The 16,454-nt window shown below is 44.8% G+C and overlaps 1 protein-coding gene across 3 annotated transcripts in view; it reads left to right on the forward strand.

Annotated features, from left to right (window-relative positions):
• Positions 1 to 548: 548 nt before the first annotated feature.
• Positions 549 to 16,454, forward strand: part of ankmy1 (ankyrin repeat and MYND domain containing 1) — a 93,753-nt gene continuing 77,847 nt past the window's right edge. For all 3 annotated transcript variants that reach the window (XM_043701790.1, XM_043701791.1, XM_043701792.1), the window contains exons 1-2: positions 549 to 909; positions 6,167 to 6,313. In XM_043701790.1, the coding sequence (XP_043557725.1) occupies positions 655 to 909; positions 6,167 to 6,313 (402 nt within the window). In that variant the 5' untranslated portion in view covers positions 549 to 654. The remainder of the gene's footprint in view (positions 910 to 6,166; positions 6,314 to 16,454) is intronic.

Below are 16,454 nucleotides of genomic sequence, written 5' to 3' on the forward strand. Positions count from 1 at the left end.
ATACTCCCAGGGGATATGGTTGCATTCCCGGGATACGGCAATACTCCTGTGGGTATGGTTGCATTTCCGGGATATAGCAATACTCTCAGGGGTATGGTAGCATTCCCGGGATATAGCAATGCTCCCAGGGGATATGATTGCATTCCCGGGGTATGGCAATACTCCCAGGGGATATGGTTGCATTCCAGGATATGGCAATACTCCCGGGGGTATGGTTGCATTCCCGGGATATGGCAATACTCCCAGGGTATATGGTTGCATTCCTGAGATATAGCAATACTCCCGGGGGTATGGTTGCATTCCCGGGATATGGCAATACTCCCGGGGGTAAGGTCGCACTCCCGGGATATGGCAATACTCTCAGGGGTGTGGTTGCATTCCTGAGATATAGCAATACTCCCGGGGGTATGGTTGCATTCCCGGGATGTAGCAATACTCCTGGGGTGTAGGAACATTCCCGGTTTTAAGCAGCAATCCCGGAGTGCTCACTCCCCCCGCCCCGCCCCACGCGCTCTCTGGCCCAGACTGTATCCAAGCGGTTGCCCGGGTGACGGGGGGTTTGTTTATTTCCGGGCTGCTGCCTCACTCACTGAGTGACTGGGTGGGCGACTGCCTGAGTGAGTGGTCAGCTCTCCTCCCCCCACCTCCAAAACCATGAGCTCCCCGGGTAGCCCCAGCCCTGGGCTGCCCACCCACGAGCCCCCCAGCCCGGAGCAGCAGCAGCAGCAGCTCTGGGAGCCCCTGGACTCCCCTGAACCGATGCAGCCCAGCCCAGCGCCCAGCGTCTCGGTGATGCCCTCCCTGGTGGACGTGGGGCTTCAGGAGTGGCCGAACGGCTGGAGGTACGAGGGGCAGTTCGAGGGGAACATGAAGCACGGACACGGGATCTTCCAGTGGGCCAGCGGCGAGGTAGGTCAGCGGCAGGAAAGGTCAGAGACCAACCCCCATCCCCTGGACCCCAGCAACTCTGTCTCCATGCATTTCCCACTTGGGAGCCATCAAGCCGAGGGTTGCTGTAGCTTTCTGCCTCTTAACAACTGCCCTCCCCTGCCCAGGAAGTGAGGGAACCATACAGCCCCACTCCTCCCAATCTCTGTGCCACTTCACCCAGGACTCTGAGCTCCGTCACTGGTGCTGCAGGTACCCTGACCCATCCTGGAATCAAACAGTCATCGTTTTGTTGTTTTACAGCGCTTGAAAGAGGGACGCTGCAGAAATGTGCATGTCCCCCTTGAACCGTGGAGGAGGAGGGGCAGATAAACCTCGAAGGGCACGGTTTTATCAAATCGATAGGAAATGGAATGAGGCGAGCTATTTAATAAGAACCTGATGGAGAGAAACCTGACAACGTGTGTGTCATGTGAATATGCTCAAAAGCGGGGCAGCCAAGTGTCCATTAATCACACTTTGAACCAGAGTTCTTACAGCTTTTACAACATGGAAATTTGCCCACTGCTGGTCATCTCATATCCATCTACTCCCACCCCATTTGCCAACACTTGGTTGGTAATCTTGTATGCTATGGTGTTTCAAATGTTCCTGTCAGTGTTCTTAAATGTCTATCCTGTCCATGACCCTCGGAATTCTGCACCTCAATCAGATCATCCCTCAATCTTCTCTAGTCTGAGTAAAACAAACCCCAGCCTATCCAGCCTCTCTTCATAGCTGAATCACTCCAGTCCAGGCAGCATCCTGGTGAATCTCCTGTCCACCCTCTCTTGTGCAATCACATCCTTCCTGTCGTGTGGCGACCAGAACTGCACCAGAACCAGCTGAACTAATGTCATATGGGTCAGGCAATGTATTTCTGGAAACCTTGGAACCAACTGCTTTTTAGAAATCAGATAATTTTGGCTTTCAAATACAGCCTACTTCTGATTTCAAATTAAGTTTATCACTTCCTGCTGGTCTGGTGGCTTGGTGGTTAGCCCTACTGCCTCACAGTGCAAGTGACCCAGGTTCAATTCCATCCTCAGGTGATGGTATGTGTGGAGTTTACACCTTCTGATTCCACACGGTAGGATTTTAAGATTCTGTGTGGCCTGGTTCCCCACTGTAAGGATTCTATAGTTTTCCTAAATCTCAGAGCAATGTAGTCATATCTCATTTTTTTGTACTTTTACTTTTTTAAAAAATATATTTTTATTGAAAAAAAGAGCATTTCTTGGATACTACAACAAAAACTAAACTAAACAATTCAAAACAATACAAAGAAACCCACTAATTACATAAATAAGTAATAACTAATAGCTAACAATTAACTAATAAATCATGACAGTTATAATAAGGATACAGCTCAGCAAATCAAGGTCTCGACCATCGAGTGCATAAATTTATACATATTCATATGTTTGTAGTTCCTCCTCTCTGGATACCAGATTCATTAAACAGAATCGTCATGGCTATGTAAAAGCCTTTATTAATATGGCAGACAAATCTATACCCAAGTCATCCAGAAAGGGCTGTCACGTCTTATAAAAATTCTCAGTTTTGTGGTGCACTATATTTGTAAGAACATCCAAAGGGATGTGTTCCATGTCTAACTTAAACCCAACAGCCCTGGTGGGTTTGCAGACACCCACCCTAACAGAATGTTCTTTCTTGCACAAAAAGTGAGGATACTGAAAGGCCTTTTTTTTGTGCGAGTCTAACGGAAGTGAATTATCAAGGTCAACGAGAAGAGATACCGGGTCCATCTCCACCTCTGTCCCCAAGACCCCCTCTATTTCACCTACCACAGCGCTCCAGTATGCCCGCAGTCTGTGGCAAGACCAGAGACAATGACTGACTTTGCATACTCACTTTGCATTTAGGACACATTGCAAATATTCCCACTTTAAATTTTGATAGTTGGTCTAGAGCCAAGTGGACCCTATGGAGAATTTTCAATTTCGAGAGTGCAATGTGGAAAAGCACAGCAGGTCAGGCAGCATCCGAGGAACAGGCAAATCAACATTTCAGGCAAAAGCTCTTCATCAGGAATCACTTTCTCCTAGAGGATGTTCAATTGCAAGGCATGGGTCCTGTTGCAAATGAAGATCCTTCTTGCATTTTCCCAGATATCCTCCCATACTTCAGAAGAGATCTCAATGTCCAGCTCCCTCTCCCATACCTTACAGAGCCGTTTGGTCTTGTCCGAGGGACTCTCTCCCAATAGATGATAGACATTACTGAGAGAAAGTGTGTTCTCAGCACCCTCTTCTCTGTGTCAGATCTATAAAAATCAGTAAGAAGTGTGGTCTCTTTTTGTATGAAATTTCTAATTTGAAAAAAATGAAAGAGGTTCCTACTGGGCTACTTGTATTTCCAGGCCAACTGGTCGAAAGACATCAGTATATCCCCCTCGAATAAGTCCACTCCTCCCAGTCTGCGGGGTAACTACAGTTGAGTCAGATTAATAAGGGGCCACTTGTGAAACCCGATAAAGGAACTGAACCAGCCATTCCGTCTTCTAAAGGTTTGCTTAGTAAAAAGCAGAGGAAACATTTGCCAAGCAGACGGGGCAGAATGTTCATTTTCATGAGGGGCTATCCGACCTAACCAAGAGATCAGAAGCGCCTCCCATCTTCGGAGGCCTTCTTTGATTCTGTCGAATAAAATGGGCAAAATTGGTTTTAAATAACCGATCAATGACGGGAGAGAAAGCCCTCCTGCAACCATCTAAAGGGAAATCAAGATTCACCCTCAGGACCAGGCATTTTCGGGAGACCACCCACAGGCATGGCCTCTGATTTCGCAAAGTTGATCTTGTAACCCCGAAAAGCCGCCAAATAAATTAATGCATTGTATCATTTGAGGCACTGAAACTGTTGGCTTTGACAAAAAGACAAGAACGTCATCTGCATACAGTGCAACGTTATGTGACTTTGTCCCCAGTTCTGGAGCAGGTACATTGGGATCCTTACGTATTGTCACCTCCAGCAATTCAATCACCAATGTGAAAAGCAATGGTGATAAGGGACAGCCCTGTCAACTGCTCCTAAGGATATTGAAATTGCTTGACAGCGCACCGGCACCATTGGTGATGATCACAGCAAGAGGGTCACTATCCAAAACTTTTACACATCTGATGAAGGCCTCGCCCAAGCCAAAGCACTGTAAAATATCAAAAAGCTATGGCCACTCGACCGGTCGAATGCCTTCTCTGCATCTAAAGAGATCACTAATCCCTGTACCAATTGTTGTTGACATGCTTGGATCATATTAAGTAACCTCCTGACCTTATTTGACGATCGGCGACCTTTTATAAAACCCATCTGATCCTCCTTAATGACGGAGGGCAGCACAATTCCTAGTCTTAGTGCAAAAGTCTTAGAGAGGATTTTGAAATCGACATTCAGGAGTGAGATGGGCCTATAGGAAGCACAATCCTCTGGGGCCTTCCCTTTTTTAAGGATAAGAGAGATGTTTGCTTCTCTTAAAGATGTTGGGAGGAGGCCATGACTATGTGAATCTTTAAACATACTAAGCATCGGTCCTGACAGTACATTTATAAATTCCTTATAAAACTCACTGGGAAGTCCATCAGGACCAGGTGCCTTTCCACAATGAAGCAGTCTCACAGTCTCCTGCACGTCTTGCACTGACAATGGGACATTAAGGAGATACTCTTGCTCAGGGTTCACTCCCAGGAGGTCCAAATTCTTAAAAAAAGACTGCACCCTAACCCACCCAACCTCACAACTTTCAGACTGGTATAGTTTGGAGTAAAACTTCTGCGTTACTCCTTTTAGATTCAAGGGTTAAACTTCCAGTATCTTCCCTGATCGAGGTAATGGCTTGGCGAGCACCCCTTTTGCTGGCGAGGTACACTAAGTACTTGCCAAGCTTGTCCCCATGCTCAAGCAGCCTTTGGTTTGCAAATGTAGGCTCCCTGTTAGCTGTCTGTGTGAGCATGGAGTTCAGTGTGGATTGAAGCGCTGTGAACCTCTGCAGTTTAATCAGCGAGGGCCTGTCAAAGTATGCCTTTCAGGGGTGTCTCAAGCAAGCACTGCTGCTCACCCTTCTGCCATTCCTTACTAACTAACCCTCTAGCATAGACTTTAGCAGTTTCCCAGAGAACAGATGGATTACTGGCTGACTCTTAAAAAGCCCTGAACTCAGTAGAAAAGAATTCAGTAAAGTTGCTATCCTTAAGGATGAAGGGATCCAGTCGCCAGTGCCTCAATCCTACCACAGTATCCTTACTCTTGACCATTAAATACACTGGAGCGTGATCAGAAATAATGATATTGCCAATTGCACATGACACCATTGAGCTCATTGCACTGGGGAGTCAAAAAGAGATCAGTCCTGGTATGGTATTTGTGCGGATTCGAGAAAAACATAAAATCCCTGCCAGTGTGGTAAAGGTGCCTCCAAACATCTACCAATCCTAGTTCAACACACAAATCCCTTAATTGCTTAGATTGTGAAGAAGATATCGGGGTGGGGGGGCCTTTTGGCAATCTGTCCACCGTAGGGTCTATTAGACAATTAAACCCCCCCACGATAGTATGCTGAGATGCAAGGTTAACCAGTCTAGCACATGCATCAATCAAAAACTTGAGGGGTTGGGCCGGAGGACAATAAACATTTATCTTCCCCATTTATCAAAGCTTTAAGGATTACAAATCTCCCATGTGCGTCTTTAATACACTGTAGCAACTTAAATGGAAGATTCCTAAGAAGTATGGCCTCTCCCGTACTTCTAGTATTGAAAGATGAGAAATAAACCTAGTCATACCCATTCGGTTGCAGTTTCAGATGCTCTACATCATAAAGGTGTGTTTCTTGCATGGCCAGTTCACCTGACCTGCACGTCTTTGGATTGTGGGAGGAAACCAGAGCACCCAGAGCAAACCCACACAGACACAGGGAGAGAACGTACAAACCCCACAGAGACAGTGGCCCGAGGCTGGAATCGAACCATGCTCACACAGACAGCTAAAAGGCACTGTGAGGCAGCAGGGCTAACCACTGAGCCACCAGGTTGCCTCTCCTTTTTATTCTGTATTTTCACTCCATATCTATCTTCCTGTCAAGTTAACCAACTGCACCAGAAAACCTTCCCACAAGGATGTTGGTCTTGCTCCAATTTAGGCACAACCCATCAGACTTGTACAGGTCTCACCTTCGCCAGAGACAAATCCAGTGATCCAGGAATCTTTGTGCTTTATTATTACAGTATTATGTTGGGAGCTTCTACAAGGATCACCGTCATGGACATGGGATCTACGTCTGGCCAGACGGGAGTAAATTCACAGGAATGTTTTACTTGGATCGAAAAGATGGATATGGGACCTTAGAAATGAAGGATGGTGCTATATTCCAGGTACTTCCATATAGTCAGGGAAAAAAGAAGCTTGAAATATTTTACTTCGGATCCCTACAGTGTGGGACCAGGCCATTCAGCTGCTTGAGTCCACACAACCCCTCCAAAGAACATCTCACCTAGACCCACCCCAACCCTGCATTTCCCATGGCTAATCCACTTAGTCTGCACATCCCTAGACATACCAGGCAATTTAGCGTCGCCAATCCACCTTGTGGCTAAAGGCAGAGGATATTAAGATTGCATTATCAGCCATGATTGTATTGGATGGTGGCATAGGCTCAAAGGTCCTATTCCTGCACCTATTTTCCATGGTTTGGACCTGCACATCGGGAAGAAACCCATGCTGACACAGAGAGAATGTACAAACTCCACACAGACAGTCACACAAGAGTGGAATTGAACCTGTGTCCCTAGTGCTGTGAGGTAGCAATGCTTACCACTGAGCCACTGCGACTTGTTGCAAAGTTGGCAGTGCATTCTCAACATTCACTGGATATGGTAATTGCAAGCAAGGCTTGTATTGATTGCCGATCCCTCATTACCCTTAAGCATGTGATGAAGTTACTCCCACACTAACATTGAATAGGAAGCTCCAAGGTGACTCTATGGCTCTATTTTGACAAAGTAACGGTAAAGAACAGTAAAATGCTTCAAGAAACTGGAATTCTGAAATGAACACAGAGAATGCTGGAGAAACTTAGCATGTCCGAAGAGTCTTAATGGACTGGAACAACTAGCTGTTTCTTTCTACACAGATACAGTCAGACCTGTTGAGTTTCTCCAGCATCTTTATGTTTGATAAATGACAGACTTATGTTTCCAAGTCATAATACTATGTAGCTAAGAGAGAAAATGCTGCCCTTGTCCTTTTAGGTGGTGGAGGACTCAGGTTTGGGAGGTACTGCCAAGCAAGCCTTGGTGTGTTGCTGTATTGCATTCTGTGAGTAAGACATCGTACTCTGGTGATGGATGAAGTGAATAGTTCAGATAGTTTAAAAAAAAGGACCAAAGTAAATGATGAAGACAGGAAAGAGTTTTCAAACTGGCAATGTTGGCAGTGGACCTTGCCCATTAGCTGAATACATTGGAACATGATGAGGGCTCTGCCACTTTTCCAATCTCTAAAGATATTGCAGGCCTACCAGTGAGAGAGAGAATCAAAAGTATGTTGTATTTCTCAAACTTACGCAGAGGGGACATTAGTTTCTGAGTGTGTGTGCTACATGTTTTATTCACAGGGTTTTTTGATGTCTGCTTCATGCTTCTAAGCTGCTTCCAGCTCATTGTACAGTTTGCTTACTTTATTTCAGAATCCACATCCAGACTTAACCAATCAAGTAGAGAGAGCACCAATAATAAACTGACTCACAAAAGGTAACAGGTCAATTGAACCACTGAACAGCACAGCTTCTACAGCAATCCCATAATATGATGTATCTGCTTCATTCTTTGCAATGTGAGCTGTTCAGATTGAAGAGAGACAAAGGGCAATAATGAATTAGGGGTCGTGGTGACATAGTGATATTGTCACTAAATGAGTATTCCAGAGCCACAGGCTAATGCTATAGAGACTTGAACATAATAGTTTCGAATCTGACCATGGCCAATGGTGAAATTTGAATTTGATAATGAAGAACCACTGGTAATTGTGGCCATGCCATGCAAACCAATCTGGTTCATTAGTGCCCATTACAGAAAAACATCTGCTGTCCTTAACTGGTCTGGCCATTGATTCTATAACATTGATTGAAACATTTATGTGCCCTGTGTAACAGCATGACACACCTATTGGTTGTATCAAAGTTGCAACAAATCCTTAAGTAAGGAATAAATCTGGACAAACCATCTAGCTTCAACCTAGGCACCAGAAAACCCAGCCTTAATGTCCTTAATAACATCTGGGGGCCTGTAAAAAAAAATTGGGAGCACTGTCTCACAGTCTAGTCTACTTAATGGAATCATACCAGACAGACAATGCCCCAGCCACCATCATCACCATCCTTGGATACTTCCTATCCCATTGAAAGGACAGGCCCAGCAGAGGTGGTGTCAAAGTGATACACAGTCAGTAGGGAGTTGCCCTGAGTGTCCTGAACATTCACTCTGTAGCCCATGAAATCTCATTGCATCAGGTCAAACATGGGCAAGGAACTTTCCCGCTGTTTAGCACTGACAAACAAACCCCCTCCTTCAATAGGTACCTCTCCATGTTGAACAACACTCCTTCAAAGGTGACAACAGACACAAAACATATTGTGTCTTCACTGTCCATCACCAAGAACAGCTTGGCAGCAGCACTATTGATTGAACTGGTCATAGGACATAGCTGCTAGGCTGGGTCTGCGGCAGGACGTGAGAGAGTCAACAAGCGGGAAATATATCTTTGACTTCATGTTCACCAGTCAGCTGGCTGGAAATGCATTTGTCTGTGATAGTGGAAGTGACCACTGCACAGTCCTTATGGAGACAAATACCATATTTATTTTAAAGATACTTTCCTTAATTTTCTTTGGCACAGTCACTGTGTTGAATGAGATAGACTTTGTACAGATCAAGCAACTCAAGACTGGACATCCATGAGGCACTGTGGAGGGCCATCAATAGCAGCATTGTGTTCAACCAGAATTTGCAACATCATGGCTTGGCCTATGGCCTGCCCCACCCTTACTACCAAGCCAGAGGATCAGTCAGGGTTCATTAAAGAGAGCAGAAGGGGATGCCAGCAGCATCCGAACCCAAAAATGGAAGTGTCAACCCAATACAAGACTTCCTCTACTTTTTGTCATTTACACAAATGATTTGGATGCGAGCATAAGAGGTACAGTTAGTAAGTTTGCAGATGACACCAAAATTGGAGGTGTAGTGGACAGCGAAGAGGGTTACCTCAGATTACAACAGGATCTAGACCAGATGGGCTGAGAAGTGGCAGATGGAGTTTAATTCAGATAAATGCAAGGTGCTGCATTTTGGGAAAGCAAATCTTAGCAGGACTTATACACTTAATGATAAGGTACTAGGGAGGGTTGCTGAACAAAGAGACCTTACAGTACAGTTCATACTCCTTGAAAGTGGAGTCACAGGTAGATAGGATAGTGAAGAAGGCGTTTGGTATGCTTTTCTTTATTGGTCAGAGTATTGAGTACAGGAGTTGGGAGATCATGTTGCGGCTGTACAGGATATTGGTTAGGCCACTGTTGGAATATTGCGTGCAATTCTGGTCTTCCTATCGGAAAGATGTTGTGAAACTTGAAAGGGTTCAAAAAAGATTTATAAGGATGTTGCCAGAGTTGGGGGATTTGAGCTATAGGGAGAGGCTGAACAGGCTAGGGCTGTTTTCCCTGGATCGTCAGAGGCTGAGGGAGGTTTACAAAATTATGAGGGGCATGGATAAGATAAATAGACAAAGTATTTTCCCTGGGGTGGAGGAGTCCAGAACTAGAGGGCATAGGTTTAGGGTGAGAGGGGAAAGATATAAAAGAGAACAAAGGGGCAACTTTTTCACACAGAGGGTGGTACTTGAATGGAATGAGCTGCCAGAGGCTGTGGTGGAGGCTGGTACAATTGCCAACATTTTAGAGGCATTTGGATGGGCATATGAATAGGAAGGATTTGGAGGGATAAGGGCTGGGTGCTGGCAGGTGGGAATAGATTGGGTTGGGATATCTGGTCGGCATGGACAGGTTGGACCGAAGGGTCTGTTTCCATGCTGTACATCTCTAAGACGCTATGACTCTACTCGTGTACCAAACAGAATAAGCAGCAAATGATTGGCAGACCTAAGTGATTCTACAACCAGTGGATCAGATCTAAGCTCTCTGTTCTTGCTGCATTCAGTTATGAATGGTAGTGGACAATTAGCAATCAGGTCGCAGCTCTGTGATTATCCCTATACCCAATGATGTATTGGTGAAGTGGGGGTGGGGGTGGGGGCAGCACATTGGTGGAAGAGACAAGGCTAAAATATTTGGATCCATTTTCAGCCAGTAGAGCCAAGGGGATGGTCCATCTCGTCCTCCTCCAGAGTTCTCCAGTATCACAGATGCCAATCTTAGAGTCATAGAGTCATAGAGATGTAGAGCACAGAAACAGACCTTCTGTCCAACTTATCCATGGCGACCAGATATCCCAACTAAATAATCTAGTCCCATTTGCCAGCACTTGGCCCATATCTCTCTAAACCCTTCCTATTCATATACCCGGCCAGATTCTTTTAAATATTGCAATTGTACCAGCCTCCACCAATTCCTCTGGCAGCTCAATCCATACATGCACCACTCGCTGCGTGAAAAGGTTGCATCCTTAGGTCTCTTTTATATCTTTCCCCTCTCACCCTCAATCTATGCCCTCTCGTTCTGGACTCCTCCACCCAACGTCTATAAAATCACCCCTCAGCCTCCAACGCTCCAGGGAAAACAGCCCCAACCTATTCAGCCTCTCCCTATAGCTCAAATCCTCCAACCCTGGCAACATCCTTGTAAATCCTTTCTGAACCCTTTCAAGTTTCACAACACGGTGGCACAGTGGTTAGCACTGCTGCCTCACAGCACCTGAGACCCGGGTTCAATTCCCACCTCAGGTGACTGACTGTGTGGAGTTTGCACGTTCTCCCCGTGTCTGCGTGGGTTTCCTCCGGGTGCTCTGGTTTCTGCAACATGACCTCCCAACTCCTGTACTCAATACTCTGACCAATAAAGGAAAGCATACCAAACACTTTCTTCACTATCCTATCTACCTGTGACTCCGCTTTCAAGGAGCTATGAACCTACACTCCAAGGTCTCTTTGTTCAGCAACACTCCCTAGGATGTTACCATTAAGTGTATAAATTCTGCTTTGATTTGCTTTCCCAAAATGCAGCACCTCACACTTACCTAAATTAAACTCCATCTGCCACTCCTCACCCCACTGGCCCATCTGATCAAGGTCCTGTTGTAACCTTCTTCGCTGTCCACTACACTTGCAATTTTGGTGTCATCTGCAAACTTACTAACTGTACCTCTTATGCTCACATCCAAATCATTTATATAAATGCTGAAAAGTAGTGGACCCAGCACCGATCCTTGTGGCACTCCATTGGTCACAGGCCTCCAGTCTCAAAAACAACCCATTGTCACCACCCTCTGTCTTCTACCTTTGAGCCAGCTCTGTATCCAGATACCTAGTTCTCCCTGTATTCCATGAGATCTAGCCTTGTTAACGAGTCTTCCATGGGGAACCTTGTCAAACGCCTTACTGAAGTCCATATCGATCACGTCCACTGCTCTGCCCTCATCAATCCTCTTTGTTACTTCTTCTAAAAAACTCAATCAAGTTCGTGAGACATGATTTCCCACGCACAAAGCCATGTTGAATATCCCTAGTCAGTCCTTACCTTTCCAAGTACATGAAAAGTCTGTCCCTCAGGATTCCCTCCAACAACTTTGGGGTGGCACGGTGGCTCAGTGGTTAGCACTGCTGCCTCACAGCACCAAGGACCCGGGTTCAATTCCCACCTCAGGCAGCTGTCTGTGTGGAGTTTGCACATTCTTCCCGTGTCTGTGCGGGTTTCCCCCGGGAGCTCCGGTTTCCTCCCCCAGTCCAAAGATGTGCAGGTTAGGTGAATTGACCATGCTAAATTGTCCATAGGGTTAGGTGCAGCGATATATGTAAGGGAATAGGTCTGGGTGGGTTGCTGTTCAGAGGGTTGGTGTGGACTTGTTGGACTGAAGGGCCTGTTTCCACACTGTAGGGAATCTAAGATGAACTTTCCTACCATCAACGTCACGCTCACTGGTCTATAATTCCCTGGCTTGTCCTTATCACCTTTCTTAAACAGTGGCACCACATTAGCCAACCTCCAGTCTTCAGGCACCACACTTGTGACTATCAATAACACAAATATCTCAGCAAGAGGCCCAGCAAGCACATCCCTAGCTTCCCATAGATTTTTAGGGTACACCTGATCAGATCATATCGATTTATCCACCTTTATACATTTCAACACATCCAGCACTTCCTCCTCTGTAATATGGACATTTTTCAAGATGTCACCATCTATTTCCTACATTCTATACCTTCCATGTCTTTCTCCACAGTAAACACTGATGCAAAATACTCATTTAGTATCTCCTGAAATACCGCACAAAGGCTGCCTTGCTGATCTTTGAGGGACCCTATTCTCTCTCCAGTTCCCCTTTTGTCCTTAATTTATTTGTAAAATCCCATTGGATTCTCCTTAACCCTATTTGTCAAAGCTATCTCATATCCCCTTTTTGCCCTCCTGATTTCTCTCTTAAGTATACTCCTACTGCCTTTATACCCGTCTATGGATTCACTCGATCTATCCTGTATATACCTGACATATGTTTCCTTCTTTTTCTTAACCAAACCCTCAATTTCTGTAGTCATCCTGCATTCCCTATACCTACCAGTCTTCCATTTCACCCTAACAGGAATATACTGTCTCTGGATTCTCGTTATATCATTTCTGAAGGCTTCCCATTTTCCAGCCGTCCCTTTACCTGCGAACATCTGCGTCCAATCAACTTTTGAAAGTTCTTGCCTAATAATTGTCCAAATTAGCCTTCCTCCATTTTAGAACTTCAACTTTTAGATCTATCTATCCTTTTCCATCACTACTTTTAAAAATAATAGAATTATGGGCGCTGGCCCCAAAGTGCTCCCTCACTGACACCTCAGTCACCTGCCCTGCCTTATTTCCCAACAGTAGGTCAAGGTTTGCACCTCCTCTACTAGGTACATCTACATACTGAATCAGAAAATTTTCTTGAACCACTTCTCTTTATTTCATGTGAAATTAAGAAATGGGTGAAGGCACTGGATTACAGCAAAGTTGATGGCCCCTGACAACATTCCGACTATAGTACTGAAGACCTGTGCTCCAGAACCAGCTGCACACTGAGCCAAGTTGTTCCCATACATTAAAGTACTGGCACGTTGCAAACCCATGACCATGTCCATCTAGAAAGACAAGGGCAGCAGAGATATGGGAACACCACCACCTGCAGGTTCCCCTCCAAGCCATCCTGACTTAGAAATATATCTCCATTCATTCTGTGTCCTGGGTCCTAACAACATTGTTGGTCTACCAACGGTACATGGACTTCAGCAGTTCAAGAAGGCAGCTCATCACCACCTCTCACTGGCCATTAAGGTTGGGCAATAAATGCTGTCCCAGCTAGCAACATCCATATCCCGTGGGCGAATAAAAAAGAATCTATCTGACATTGCGAAAATTTGCAAAGGAATATCCTCTCCCCAAAAAGCAGCAAAGACTTATCCAAACAACTACTGTCCTATCAGTCTACTCCTCATCATCAGCAAAGTGATGGAAGGTGTTGAGAATGGCGCTATCAAGCAACATTTGTTCAGTCACACAGCTCCTGACATCATTGCAACTTTGGTCCAAACATGGACAAAAGAGCTGGACTCAGTGGTTCTGACGAGAGAGACTGCCTGAATATTAAGTCAGCATTTGACTGACTATGGTGATATTCAATGGTATTAGTGTTGCTGAATACCCTACAATCAACATTCATTTATTGACCAGAAATTGAACTGGAACAGTCATTTAAATAATGTTCTGGATCAGTGGTGCTGGAAGAGCACAACAATTCAGGCAGCATCCGACGAGCAGCAAAATCGACGTTTCGGGCAAAAGCCCTTCATCAGGAACGTCGATTTTGCTGCTCGTCGGATGCTGCCTGAATTGCTGTGCTCTTCCAGCACCACTGATCCAGAATCTGGTTTCCAGCATCTGCAGTCATTGCTTTTACCTCATTTAAATAATGTGCCTAACTAGAAGATCAGAGGCTTGAAATTCTGCGGTAGGTAATTAATTCACCTCCTGACTCTTCAAAGCCTGTCCAGTATCTAAACAGCACAAGGCAAGAGAGTGATGGAATACTCTCCACTTGTCTGGATGAGTGCAACTCTTGCAACACTCAAGAAGCTCAACATCATCCAGGACAAATCAGTCTAATTGATTGGTACTCTATCTACCACTTTCACATTCACTGCCTTCACCATTAACTCAGAGTGCATCTACAAAATGTATTGTAGCAACTCACTGCGGCTCCTTTGAAAACTCCTGTCAAAAGTGTGACCTCTATCATCTAGAAGGACAAGGGCAGCAGATACATGGGAACAACATGATTTTCAAGTTCCCCTCTAAACCACATGCCATCCTATCTTATAGAGTCATAGCATCATACAGCGTGGAAACAGATGCTTTAGTCCAAATAGTCCACATCGAACATGTGCCCAAACTAGGCTAGTGCCACCTGCCTATATTTGGCCCACAAATATTTTCTATTTCTGTACTTAACAAAATGTCTTTTATATTTAACTGTACCAGCATGCACCACTTCCTCAGAAAGTTGATTCCACACACTAACCACTCTCTTTGTAAAAGAGTTACCCCTCGTGTCTTTTTTAAGTCTTTCTCCTCTCACCTTAAAAATATGCCCCCCAATTTTGAATACCTCCACCCTAGGAAAAAGGCCTTTGCTATTCACCTTATTAATGCCCCGCATGATTTTATAAACGTCTGATGCTCCAGTGAAAAAAGTCCCAGCTGAGCCAGTCTATTTTTATAACTCAAACCCTCCATTCCCAGCAACATCCTGGTAAATGTCTTCTGAACCCTCTCCAGTTTAATATTATCCTTCTGGCAACAGGATGACCCGAACTGGACACTACTCCAGAAGAGGCCTCACCAATGTCCTGTTCGAACTCAACACAATGCCCCAACTCCTACACTCAAAAGTCTGAGCAATGAAGCAAGCATGCTAAATGACTTTTTCCCCAATCTGTCTGCCTGTGATGCACATTTCAAAGAGGTCTCTTGAAAATATATTGCTGTTTCCTTCACTGTCTCTGGGTCAAAATCCTGGAACACTCCCTTCTAGCATTGTGGGTGTACCTACATTCCAAGGACTATAGCAGCATAAGAGGTGAGATATGACCACCTTCTCAAGAGTACCTAGGGATGGGAAATAAATGCTGGCTTAACCAGTGATGCTCTTATCAATGAAACAAATACAGAGAGGAGAGATTCCGTGCATAAAAACTAAAAGAAGCAATCAAAGAAACAACAAAGAAAAAAAGGTGTATATTCTATACAAAAATGCCATTAGGTTAGATTAGATTCCCTACAGTGTGGAAACAGGCCCTTCGGCCCAACCAACCCACACCGACTCTCCGAAGAGTAACCCATCCAGACCCATTTCCCTCCAACTAATATAACTAACACTATGGGAAATTTAGCACGGCCAATTCACCTGACCTGCACATCTTTGGACTAGACAAGTGAATAGTCCCAGAGGATCAGCAGACAGCAAATATGATTCCTGTATGTCAATAGGGATATTGAACCATTCAGAGAACTATAGATCAGTTACTGTAATGTAGCAACAATAATGGAACTTTTACTGAATGATGTCATAGGAAAACATCTCAAAATCGCAACAACAGCTAAAAGTAATCAACACACTTCTCTCAAAAGGGAAAGTCATATGTGGCCAGCGTTGGTGAGTGAAATAACTCCACAGAAGCCTATCATCATCCTTTATTTACACATTAATAATCCATAACTCTAGTACTGCCTCTTCAGAGTTATGTACTAGAGTGTCAGTATCTCTGACACTCAACCTTTTTATATGTCAGCCAAGGCTCCCTGGTTGGACCAGATTAACAGCCCCAATCAGGGAACTCATATTCTGTGAGGTGCAGCTGGCTGACCTCAGTACAATCACTACAGTGAGGTTTTCCATGAAGTAACAGAACAATCATGGAATAGGAACTAAAAGCTAGGCTACTAGGTGCTTCAAGTTTTCAGTACAATCCTGTCAGATCTATTTGCGGCCTTAAATCCACTTTTCTGTCTGCCTCCTTAAATCCTTGACTTCCTTGTAGATTGAAAAGCAGAATATATGCTTAATTGATTCATTCATCTAACCTAGATCAGTGCGAGATGCTTCATTTTGTGAGGAATATAGGGAGCACATAAGGCTTCGACAATCAGCCTAACTGGGATCGAGGAACTAATGGATCTGGGGATGAAAGTTATCAAACAATTTAAAGTAGCTGTAACTTTAAAAAAAAAAACTCTCAAGATATAAGTAAAGCACTGAGGTTCGT

Source organism: Chiloscyllium plagiosum, chromosome 13 (assembly GCF_004010195.1).
Source record: "Chiloscyllium plagiosum isolate BGI_BamShark_2017 chromosome 13, ASM401019v2, whole genome shotgun sequence".
Taxonomy (NCBI): Eukaryota; Metazoa; Chordata; class Chondrichthyes; order Orectolobiformes; family Hemiscylliidae; genus Chiloscyllium; species Chiloscyllium plagiosum.